At 38.2% G+C, this 13,450-nt stretch overlaps 1 protein-coding gene across 1 annotated transcript in view; it reads left to right on the plus strand.

Moving 5' to 3' along the window:
- GFRAL (GDNF family receptor alpha like) overlaps positions 1-13,450 on the plus strand; it is a gene marked incomplete at its 3' end in the record, with an annotated part of 100,965 nt that overhangs the window by 80,962 nt on the left and 6,553 nt on the right. The window contains exon 7 of the mRNA XM_082252408.1: positions 12,149-12,396. Within this exon, the coding sequence (XP_082108534.1) occupies positions 12,149-12,396 (248 nt within the window). The remainder of the gene's footprint in view (positions 1-12,148; positions 12,397-13,450) is intronic.

Below are 13,450 nucleotides of genomic sequence, written 5' to 3' on the forward strand. Positions count from 1 at the left end.
GCTGCGGTATCTCCGGCGAGCTCATGGCTTGAGCAAACTGTCAGTGGGGCTGTGGTAGTGAGCCCTTATAGATCCCCAGCTCAGGATTCCCCAGGGCGCGGAGTCTAAGCCCCAGCCTGCTTCTTCACCCTTTCCCCTGATGGTGGGGATGGACTTGCAGCAGACTGGAACCAGGTCGCGGCCCCCAGGTAGGCCCAGCTGAGAATGTGGAGACCGCTGGCGTGTGCAGGGTAAACAGGAGACTATAAGGAGATCCAAGAGACAAGCCGAGGTCAGGACAGGCAGCAGACAAACGTAGACGGAGAAACAAAGCCGGGTGGGTACACAGGAGATCAGATACAATAGCCAAGGGATACACGGATGGGAGCTCAGAGAACAGGGATGTTGCTCAAGCAAGGAACAGTGCACTGAGCATTTGTATATATATGGGAAGCAAACAGGGAGGTGACCCAGGAAGTAATTGACAGGAACAGGATATAACCCACAGTGGAGCAGGCGACGCCCATAGAAGCCCAAACACCACATGTGAAGGGAAGCAAGACAGAAGCACTGCAGCAAGGAGGTAAGAATATACAGACAGAACTAGGCTAACTTGTGACAATCGGTATGTTTAAAACGTAAGTCTGTAGTAGTCTTGTGTTCTCCCTTAAGGTTAAAAAAAAATGTTATATTTAATTTTCTTGAAAAACTTTTGGACATCTATATATGTTCCAAATTTATCTATATTTTTGTGGGGGGCGTATTTTAGACCTAAATCTAAAACCTTTAATTCCTCTTTGTTAAAATGTGTACCACTAAGATTAAAAATTTCGTTGCCTAAAATTCTCTCCTTCTTTTTCTTCCTCCCGCCGCGTTTGCCTCTCGTGCGTTTTCTCCTTCCCAGTTGCTGGTCCAGAAATTCGGCCTCCCAGTATACTGATTCTGAGGGGCAGGGTTCCTCCATCCCCTGTTGTTGTATTGATAAGTTTGGAACATATATAGATGTCCAAAAGTTTTTAAGAAAATTAAATATAAAAAAATGTTTTAACCTTAAGGGAGAACACAAGACTACTACAGACTTACGTTTTAAACATACCGATCTTAGAAATCGGTCCGTTTTTAATCCCAAGGTTCCCAATAATGATTGCCTATTAGCTTTTAGAAAAATGGTGGAACACGACATTAAACAGATGGAGGTACATAGCAAAAAAGATAAAGGAATTTGGGAAGCGATCAAGAAGATTGAGGAGAAGAAAGAGGTAGTGATACGCCCTGCGGACAAGGGTGGAGACATCGTCATCCTCAAAAAACAGGATTATGAGGATGAGATGAAAAACCTTTTGCAAATCCCAAATACTTACAAGAAATGAAAAGGGAACCCAGTGAAAGAATACAAGGAGAAATTGAAGGCATACATAAACAAAGGCAAGGAACTAGGTATACTTACGGACAAGGAGGCCAGATACCTATTACCCAAATCCGCTAGAACACCGGTCATATACCATCTTCCGAAGGTACACAAAAGAATGGACAAACCACCAGGAAGACCAATTATCAGCGGTATCAATTCTCTGTTCTCAAGACTGGGAGAACACTTGGACAAATTTTTGCAACCGCTAGTATGTAAGGGCAAATCACACTTAAAGGATAGTACCCAATTTATGGAAGAAATTAAGAACCTGAGGATAGAGGACTCCTGGATTCTAGTAACGATTGACGCCAATTCATTGTACACAAAAAGATGGCCTAGAAGGTGTCAAAAAGGCACTATTTGCAAATACAGATCTGAGACAAACACAAATCAATTTTATACTTGAGGGTCTAAAACTTGCTATGGCAAGTAACTACTTTTGGTACAACAATACTTTCTATGTACAGTCTAAAGGCGTCGCAATGGGGGCTCGATATGCCCCCAGCGTCGCAAACCTGTTCATGGATATGCTTGAGGAACAATTGGTATATGGCACTAGGAGATCGCACCTTAAACTTTACTGTCGGTACATAGACGATATCGTCATGATATGGACTGGTACACAAAACTCTCTCGATGCCTTTCTAGATGAACTTAATAACAACATCTATGGTATAAAATTCACGGGAAATTGCAATCTAGAAAAAAATAGATTTTTTGGATCTTCAAATTTTTAAAGAAAACGATATCCTACAAACCAGGACCCATTTCAAGCCTACCAATAAAAATGGGTACATACCTATGTCAAGTTGTCACCATCCAAAATGGAAATATAATATACCGCGGGGACAATACATGAGGATTAGACGTAATTGCACAAAAATAGAGGACTTTGAAACTCAGCCAGATTCGAAGAAAAGGGATACCAGAGATCCGCCTTGGAAACAACTAAAAACCAAGTCAAAAATATGAAAAGGGAAGACCTATTTGAAAACAAGAGACGAAACAAAGAGGGGAACTTTGAATGCGCTTTTATCTCGGATTTTAATGTACAATATAAATTAGTTGAAAAATGTTTTAATAAATATTGGCCAATTTTAAGATCAGACAAAACATTCTCTAAGATTCTACCTAATAAGCCTCGCTTTATTTATAGGAGGGCTCCCACGTTGAGGAATAAACTAGTGCACAACGTGATAGACCCACCCAAAAAAGTTGAGATTTTCCCTAACATGAAAGGGTTTATTCGATGCCGAAAATGCCTGGCATGTAAAAATAACCCAGCACAAAAGAAAAAAAACATGGAATTTAAATCTAGGGTTAACAGAAAGGTTTTCCAGATTAGAAACGTAATAACCTGCCATACCACGCACGTAACCTACATTATAGAGTTGGATATGGAAAGGTTGGGAGACAAGGATTTCGGGCACTACATTTTCATAAAATCGCTTTTTATTAAACAAACACTTTAAAAACGTCTAGTGATACAAGCAGATGAAAAAGATCTACATTGAACATAGGACCAAAAAAACGGTTGACAGTATGAGATATAATGTTGCATGAGGTACTAGACCTTCATATAGTATGAGAACAGTTGTGTACAGAATAAGTTGTATTATGCATACATCCAATGTGATATACTTCAAAGCAGACAGAGCCTGCCGGCGGATACCTCAATGCTCAAGGTGCCAGTCAGCAGGGTCGGCTGAAGTTTACAGTAAATACATAGTATACATTACTCGTGACAGTTTGCTCAACATGTTTCGCCTTCTTGGTGAAAGCTTCGTCTGGAGCTTAATAAATGCTTTGTCTGTACAATGTATATTCTGAACTCTTTTGGTACTATAACGAGGAGGACTAAGAGACGGTCACTGAGCTCATAAATGGGGGAGCTGATATTCACAAGGAGTATAAATACAAACGCTCCTGTATGTTTGTATCGGTCCTGCGGAATACTTTGTTTAGATAAGGATAATTAGACCTGCCTTGTAAGTGGCAGACACCTGTTGAGCTATATTCCGTCATAGATGTCCTCCCCGGATGGGGAACCGCCGCATTATTTGGGCGGCGGTTCCCCATCCGGGGAGGACATCTATGACGGAATATAGCTCAACAGGTGTCTGCCACTTACAAGGCAGGTCTAATTATCCTTATCTAAACAAAGTATTCCGCAGGACCGATACAAACATACAGGAGCGTTTGTATTTATACTCCTTGTGAATATCGGCTCCCCCATTTATGAGCTCAGTGACCGTCTCTTAGTCCTCCTCGTTATAGTACCAAAAGAGTTCAGAATATACATTGTACAGACAAAGCATTTATTAAGCTCCAGACGAAGCTTTCACCAAGAAGGCGAAACATGTTGAGCAAACTGTCACGAGTAATGTATACTATGTATTTACTGTAAACTTCAGCCAACCCTGCTGACTGGCACCTTGAGCATTGAGGTATCCGCCGGCAGGCTCTGTCTGCTTTGAAGTATATCACATTGGATGTATGCATAATACAACTTATTCTGTACACAACTGTTCTCATACTATATGAAGGTCTAGTACCTCATGCAACATTATATCTCATACTGTCAACCGTTTTTTTGGTCCTATGTTCAATGTAGATCTTTTTCATCTGCTTGTATCACTAGACGTTTTTAAAGTGTTTGTTTAATAAAAAGCGATTTTATGAAAATTTAGTGCCCGAAATCCTTGTCTCCCAACCTTTCCATATCCAATGATTTAATGTAGGATAGGGGCATCTTCAGGTGATATATATAATGACCCAGACTGCTGCTGTCTGGTGAGTCATGTGTTTTTGGAAATTTTCTACATTATAGAGTGTCCGTGCGGCCTGCAATATGTGGGAAGGACTACCCAACCTCTCATGGTACGCATTAGGGAACATATAAAAAATATTAGGAATGGTTTCCCTAAACATATATAAAAGGTGTAGTAGCGCCAAACACTATAACTAAATATTAAACAATGTAGAGTGTCCACAATAAGTCCCAATAGTCCAAAAGAGATGAGAAGTAGTGGAGACCAATTCCCAATATCAGAGCCGTGCGGATGAAAAGAAGCCAACACCCAAGCGTGGAAATATGCCAACTGCTTACCAGATATTAGATGGATATGGGCGATGCAATGAACTCAAATTGGGCCATCAATGACAGATAGTGCCAACGGTATAACTCATCGATTCCCAGTGTCTCAACAGATCATGGTTTAAGGGCAATGAAGGCTCAAATCGTACCACCAGACAGAGTAATGATCTCAGCAATAGTCAATTCACCTCAAAAAAAAAAGGGGCAGGACATAGTGCAGACTGTACAAACTCAGGTTTAATAATTGTATAAAAATATACTCACACAAAGGTGAATGTATACAGGCATCGTAAATAAGTAAAAACCGCGGTGTTGGTGGCGTGCTGCTCGTTCCGGATCACCTGACGCGTGTCGTCAAGGAAGTGACATCATCAGAGGTGGACCGGATGTACACGGCAGCACGCATATAAAAGGACAAACCGGAAATGACGTATGCGGATGTAAACCGCAAGTGCGTTCCACTTGGTCGTCAGCCGGAACCGGAAGTGACGCACGCGGAAAACATCCGTCAATGCGTTCCAACGGGTTCCACCGGCCGAAAATAGCCTATGACAGCTATAATAAGTTTATGTAACCAAATTTATAAGAGTAATTGTGTACTCAACCACTCTAAACAGCCGGTGCTGATAGAACGAAAAAGAAAAAAGAAAGAAAAAAACTACCAGCATAGACAAAAACAGAGATCAAGTGGAAGGCACATAACACAATTGCATGCTATGCAATTTTTCTATGCAAGAGAAGATCTATACATCTCGAATAGTAAAAAAATGCCATTAAACACATATAACATTGGATATAAAATTAACCCACTCAAGGTCATATAAATATCCCATAAATAATAAAACGTTGTAGAAGAGGACGGAGGATATTAATGCTGACTCAGACGGATATAAAGTAACAGCATCAAATATCCACTCCGTCACAACCTTCATAAAATAACAAATATTGACTCTGAAAAAACTAATAAAATAACATAGGATAAAATACATCACAAAAAGATCCTCATAGGTAATGATATCCAAAATAATTAACTGTTATTAATGTAACAGTTCACATCCCACTCAACATTCAGCCCCCATGGAGAGTAAGTCCTCATATTGAAAATCCACCGAGTTTCGAGACGGGAAATTTCACGGTGGACATGGCTTCCTCTCCAATGGGGGGTGAATTTGTCGATCCCCCAGATCTTAGTACCCACAGGGTTTTTATCGTGGCAATTGGCGTAATGCCTTGAAACGCTATGGTTGGGAAAACCCTTTCTGATATTTTTGATATGTTCCCTCACCCTCACTGTCAATGTCCGCTTGGTGCGGCCTATATATTGTAGGCCGCATGGACATTGCAGGAGATAGACCACATTATTGGAGGAACAACCAATGAAGGGTTTGATGGGGTGTGTCTTGGAGGTAGCCGTAGATGTAACCTCGCAGAATTTTCTACCGGTAAGAGAATTTACTTTACATACCGAGCACTTCCTACATGGATAGTAGCCAGTCAAGGTATGAAAGAAAGGTAACCGTTCAGGCTTGTCGAGAACGTTCGGAGCAATCTGGAGACGCAAAGGCTCAACACCCCTGAACACAACTCTGTCTGGTGGTACGATTTGAGCCTTCATTGCCCTTAAACCATGATCTGTTGAGACACTGGGAATCGATGAGTTATACCGTTGGCACTATCTGTCATTGATGGCCCAATTTGAGTTCATTGCATCGCCCATATCCATCTAATATCTGGTAAGCAGTTGGCATATTTCCACGCTTGGGTGTTGGCTTCTTTTCATCCGCACGGCTCTGATATTGGGAATTGGTCTCCACTACTTCTCATCTCTTTTGGACTATTGGGACTTATTGTGGACACTCTACATTGTTTAATATTTAGTTATAGTGTTTGGCGCTACTACACCTTTTATATATGCCTATATGATTTGTAATCTATCATTTAGTTGGCTGCCTTCACATTTATCTTCAGGATCCTCAATATTATTTTAATTTCTTGTTGTCCGAGCGCAGATTCTTTTCCCCTTTTTCCCTAAACATAGCCTATCGAGGCATTTCAAAGAGGCACATAATCGTAACCCTAAAGGCCTAGTGTTCTATGGAATTGACACCATTAAAGAAATTTGGCGAGGGGAGAATAAAACACGAAAGATATCGCAAAATGAGACTAAGTGGATATACCAGCTCGAGTCACTCCAGCCTGGGGGACTCAACCTGGATATCGATCTTAACTGCTTTATCTCTGATTTTTAACTTTTAAGAATTTTTTAGAGGACTTTTTAGAGATTTTTTAACTGTGTTATTGATTATTTGCATTCGATGGATAAGAATGTATATAACGTGTGAATATTGGACCACAGGATGGACTTCTACACATAGATTTCCTATATGCACTTTAAATATTGGGTATGTATATAACTGTTTAAAACTACCCCTAACACAGTTTTGGATACTGATTTGTATGGCCAATTTTTATGGGATTTTTTATGGTAATTTTTTCACTAAAGTAATTTTTTCACTAAAGTAATTTTTTTATCAAAATTACTTCCCACTGTACAATATCATAGATACATCCCTTAAAATATTTTTAACATTTTTAATTTTTATTTTTTTATTTTTATTTTAATTTTATTTTTATTTTATTCAACAATTTATAACCATTGTTTATAATTTGATATATATATCTGTAATTCCCCCTTTTTTAAATTAACAATATATATTTATATTTTTCTCTACATATATGTATGTACATTTATATTTATGAGATTAATTATTTAGCACTTTCTATATTTATTATTTTATATTTAAAACTTGGACATTACATTTAATATTTTCCCAAGTTATAAATAATTTATATTAATGGAGGGCCTCTTGATTTATAATGTTTTAATATTTTCCAATAAAATATATATACTCTTCTCCTCTAAATGAGATAGAATTGACAGGATATATAAACTACCAATTGCCTTTTAATAGATTCCCCCAACTAATAATCTGGATCGCATTAAAAAATCTTTTTATTTTTATTTATTTTTTTATCCACCTATTAACAGTCTTTTTATAGATATTTACTGCTTTTTTCCGAATAACAATTAGGATCGCACCATGTTCTACCTAGCAACTATTGACAACATTCCATGCTTTTTTCTGATTGATCATACAACGACTTCACATCACTAATTAGGAAACTTTTACATATCCCAATTCTGCCTAGTAACAAATGACCACTTCCTTCCTAAGTAATCCCAAGCGATTGGCTAGTTGAGTCTGTTTCATCCGGTTGTCTAGTAACCACACTATTTTTATACGGAGCGGAGGTGACGGCAGTTATGCTTCTGAAGACGTCATTGATGACGAAACGCGTCAAGCGTAACTACGTCACTTCCGCACTGGTGGAGCGCAGATCCAGCGGTTGGTCAGCACAGCGTCCCGGAAGCCACCACTAAAGAGGGTCTTGCGGTCCCTACGATTCCTATCGCCTATGTTTTCTTTTAAAATGTGAGTACATTGTTTATCATACAATAAAGAATATATTATTTAAACAATACATCACTATATGAGATTTCCTTCCTCTATATGGAACCCTGGATCCATGCTTTATGAGCACAATGGGTATATGATCTAAACGGTACACACGGCCACAGGAAAGGGATCAGCTTATGGGACCATCTTGGACCGGACAGTGGATTTAGGTCTTACACGCTGACTACCCCTGTAGGGGTGATAATTTCTGGTGAGTGCGGGAAAAGTTGGAACCAAGGGAGCACTGTTTCCACACCCGGCACTTTTATACCCGGAGCACCACGAAAATCACCCACGGAGCCGAATACCGCTACAGCCCACTTTTATATGGACTTTATATGAACTTGTTTTTCTCTTCACTTACCTAAGCGATTGAGCTTTTTCTAAAACACTGCCATAGATCTATTATATTATATATAAAATACATATTTTTCACTTTTTATAGATAAATTTATATTTGTACCACCTGCACTAATAACACTTTTCACTATTTATTTATAACATAGCCTTTTTTGAATTGCCAATCACTTTATGATTTGATAAATTTCACCAGCAATTGATTCTGATTAGTAGTTTATGTTTTTTCAATTTTTTTCTCTCGGCTAATCAGAGATACTATAGCAAATATCATTTGACCAAATCTATCACTATTGCGCATGCGCACGTATATTTAGTGATATAGTTGGAAGCTATGCGCACAGGTATATTGCACTAATTCACTTTATATTCACATTATATTTATTCAGCTGTATTAATTAATAATTTGTACATTTATACTGTTTTATATTGCACTTTTAATTTTATTTTTATGCATTTATATATATGAGCTGTTCTTTTTCATATGAGATATTGATTCACCCGTATTTTAGAGAATTTTAGGCAGCGCCAATTACCTCACTATTTTTACATCATCTTTAATTGGACTTGATCATAAAATCCACAAATACACACATAATAAGACATATATAAAAACATATCCCCGCTAAATGGCTCCCTCTTGAACCTGTCTAAGGTAAATGAATGGTTGCATATTAATCCTGATAAACTGAACATTTAAGGCAGGTAAACACCAAGTGGCCAATCAAGTGAATAGAGAAAGAGAAAATTAGCCCGTGGGACTTTAAATAAGGAGGGTACATTTGGCTGGAAACAACAAAAAAATGAGTAATTGGAAAAAATAATCTTTATTACAAAAAATCTGAAAAAGTCATTAACATTGTGCGCCTAAAGCGCTTGTAATAACAGACCTGGTTGAAAATCTTAGAGTACATGTATACATATAAATAACATACATATGAATATGAATGGGGGTACAAAACATCTTAGTCTCAAAGATAAAAACATAGTAATATAATATTCACATGGCATATAAATGTAATGCATCTTGATTTGACGCGTTTCGCGAGTTAAATGCTCGCTTCTTCAAGAGAGAATACATTGAAAAAATATCTAGAGAAACAAAAATAATAATTGGAATGTAACTAAAAAACATTGTTTGGAAAAAATTCTGTAAGTCCTAGGGAACTCATTGGAGTGCCCAATACTTACACACCAGTAAAAATGGAGTCAGAGAATGGACCCCCGTGTTGATTTGGGGATGGAGGTGGTCTACAGATGGCACCAGACCAATTTCTCTTTTGAATCAAGTGAATAGATGTCTCCACATAGTGTAAAACCACACAAATATCCAGTTTATTAAAAATCAGAAACACTTACAATGTGACAAGTTTCGTCTGAATAGACATAATCTGGGGAGGATAATAGATGATGTGTTTTCAGACGAAACACATTGGCTCTGTTGCTATGTTGCCACTGTGTCACATTGGATCCTACAATGTTCTATTGAATGCGCTTTCTATTCATCTACATTGTAAGTGTATCTGATTTTTAATAAACAAGACATTTGTAGGGTTTTACACTGTGTGGAGCTCTTTCTTTTATTGAGTACATGTGGAGAAGAACTTGAGGCTCTATTTTTGACTGGATGATCTATCAATAGGAATAATCTGCATTAAAGTGGAATAAAGCGTTAGTGCTGTTGGAGTCTCAAATGCCTTGTATACAACACTGGGACTGTCTGTCTCAAACCCCTTGCATATAGCATTGGGACTGTCTGACCAATACACACACCTGTGTGAGAGCAGTGGAGACATAAATTCAGTGTATATCATTAAGCGTTGAAAAGGATATACTTATGTCTCAATATCTCCGCTGGACCATGAGTGTGAACCAATTGCACCCTAGACCTCACCAAACCTGGATTCAAAGGGACAAAATCAAGTGTTGCTTATAGAGATACCCACTAATTCTCAAACAGCACCCCTGTGGGTTTAATCGATCCTTTAGTCTGGTTGGAAGAGATCCACCTACATAAAACTGCCCAGAGCGGTATGGTCTAAAGGGGAATCCTGAGGAATATAGTGTTTGAGGGACAGACATCTCTTCACTTGATTGGCCACTAGGTGTACCTGCCTTAAATGTTCAGTTTATCAGTATTAATATGCAACCATTGATTTACCTTAGACAGATTCAAGAGGGAGCCAATTAGCAGGGATATGTTTTTATATATGTCTTGTTATGTGTGTATTTTTGGATTTTATATTCAAGTCCAATTAAAGATGATGACCTTTGCATATTAACCAATTTAAGATCGGCAGGATTTGCCCTCTTCTGGACCAGGCCCTATATTGCGATTCGGCACTTCATTACTTTAACAGACAATTGCGCGGTCGTGCAAAGCTGTACCCAAATAAAATTGATGTCCATTTTTCCCCACAAATAGAGCTTTCTTTTGGTGGTATTTGATCACCTGCGCGATTTTTATTTTTTGCACTATAAACAAAAAAAGAGCGACAAGTTTGAAAATATATATATTTTTTCAAATTCTGCTATATGACATTCTTATCAAAAAAAATTAAAAATACAATTTTTTTACATTTTAGGCCAATTTGTTTTCTGCTACATATTTTTGGTAAAAAAAAATCACAATAAGCGTATTTTGATTGGTTTGCGCAAAAGTTATTGCGTCTACTATCTATGGGAAAGATTTATGTAATTTATTTTTTATTTTTTTACTAGTGGTGGCGATCTGCGATTTTTTGCAGGACTGCAACATTGCGGTGGACAGATCGGAACCCTGACACTTTTGCGGGTACCAGTGACATTACTACTCTGACACTGGCAGGGAAGGGGTTAACATTGTGGGTGATCAAGGGGTTAAATGTGAGCCTGGGAGAGTAATTCTAACTGTGGGGGGGGGGCGTGGCTTCTGAAATGGCCATAGAGACATGTGATCATTTATGGAAGGATCACATGGGCTCTATGATCATTCCAGAGAGAAGAACGGTCAGCTGTGTTTACAACAGCTGACCATTCTTCTCTCTCAGCGGGGAACGATCGCTGTGTCTGGCGCCAATCGGAGCCGCCTGCCCGCTGCATCTGCTTCTCTGCTGATGAGCCGGGGTGGGCGCATGCTGCTGGCGGCGCACGCTCCCCGCTCCCCCCTAGCCTCGTCCGCGCAAGCGACATACAGCTACGGCGATTTGCCTGGGAGCGGCGGCCTGCCGCCGTATAACAGCGCGGGCGGTCGGGAACAGGTTAATGGAAGTTGTCACACACCTTTTTCTATCCTATAGTTTTGTACACACTTTTGGTATACATATAATTGATATAAATCTTGAATTTTAAAGAAAGGGTTGAGCTTAAATCCATTGGGCAATGTTTGGAGATTGTATGTGCAATAGTTCCCTCTTTCTAGCTTGTGACTATATACTTTGTAGGACTTCCAGTTGCGTTGGTGCTTTTGCAGACATGATTGATACAGAATTTACAAGAAAACCTGTAATCTTCAACACAAACACAATGGTCATCACAACGATGACATCTTTAAGATCCAACTGGATTCATTGAACAGATGGAACGCACTGTAGCCTTGACCTGCCCCTCTAACGAGTTTCACCAATAGTGGATAGTAGTAGAGAAACAGAAAACAGGTTTTGTTTAAACTAATGTAATCTTGACATTGGGCATACAGAAGTATCATATCTAAGATCTTGGGTATAATATGTATTAAAACACATATTGTCTTTTATCATTTATTTATAAAATTGTCATGTCTTCACCTACACAATCATATTTCTGCAGAGAAAGATATGAAGTCTATCAGTCAAAATGTTGGGAACACACTAGCAGATGCCAAAATGAAAGAAGCTGTTTGCTAGGCTTAACCAGAGAGGATCTGACTTGTTCTGCTAGTGAAGAATGTCGAGCTGCATACATTGGAACTTTTGGAACAAAGCTGCAAACTCCATGCACTTGTGACATTGTACATGGGTATGAGGAACAGCATTTGTGTCACTTGTATCACCACATACTAAATGGCAGATCATTGAGTAAGTTCATTTATTACAGTTATGAATAAGTATTTGTAAACCATTTGAAATGTTCTGAATTTCCACGTCAATGACTTCTAAAAAATCCTCTAATCCTCATCTAAGTTTAATAGATATAACAATGGCAGACTTGTTTAGTAATGAACCCTCACAACATTTTATTCTTTAAATCTTTTTTTCGAGCATATTAAAACTACAAAAATAAAACTCAACTCAAAGTGCAAAGCAGGGCCAGAAAGGCATTGCACTTTCATCCTGAGTTTTGACAGAAATTCTTTTGGTACAGCTATTTTGTTATTAAATATGGCATTTTGTCAGATACTACTGCGCAGAATTATTGCAGCTGCTAAGTATCTATAAACACTCTATGTTGATCTTTAGGCTTCATGTACACGGAGACGCTTGAAAACCTCTCCTGAACGCTGGAACGTGACAGTTTTGCCGCGTTTACATGCCGCGTTTTTATGCGCATTTAGCTGTGTTTACGTTAGAAGCGTTTGGAGCAGAATTCATGTAATATGCTGGCATATACTAAAAATTATGAAAAGTATAAAAAAATATAAAAAAAATGAATAAAAAATAAATAAAAACCGCAGTAATACTTGCTATTGACATATATCAAAGATGCCAGGTTAGTATGTGTAATCCCACCAAATTAAAAATTAATTAAGGACATATATATATATATATATATATATATATATATATATGAAGAAATACTAACAATAATATATCCTAATGGCCATGTTTAAATGTCTAAATGAAGATATAAAAATGGGAGGATTGTATTGTCCTAAAGTTATATCCTGAAATTTGCAAGGAATATATTAACGGATGGAATAAGCCAGGATGCACAGAGCTCAATCATTTAAAACAAAACAATTAAGGTCTATGTCTATGTGTATATTAAAGCCTTCGGGTTGGGGAGAATTTAATAAGTAAATCCACTTGGTTTCGTTTTGGTAGACCTTATTCTTTTATACAATATTATTATTTTTCTTTTCGCCCAGCCTTGCACTCCTCTTACACTGCCCCCGCCCCCCCCCCACACACA

This window comes from Pelophylax lessonae (genome assembly GCF_965119305.1).
Source record: "Pelophylax lessonae genome assembly, chromosome: 3".
In the NCBI taxonomy this organism is placed as follows: Eukaryota; Metazoa; Chordata; class Amphibia; order Anura; family Ranidae; genus Pelophylax; species Pelophylax lessonae.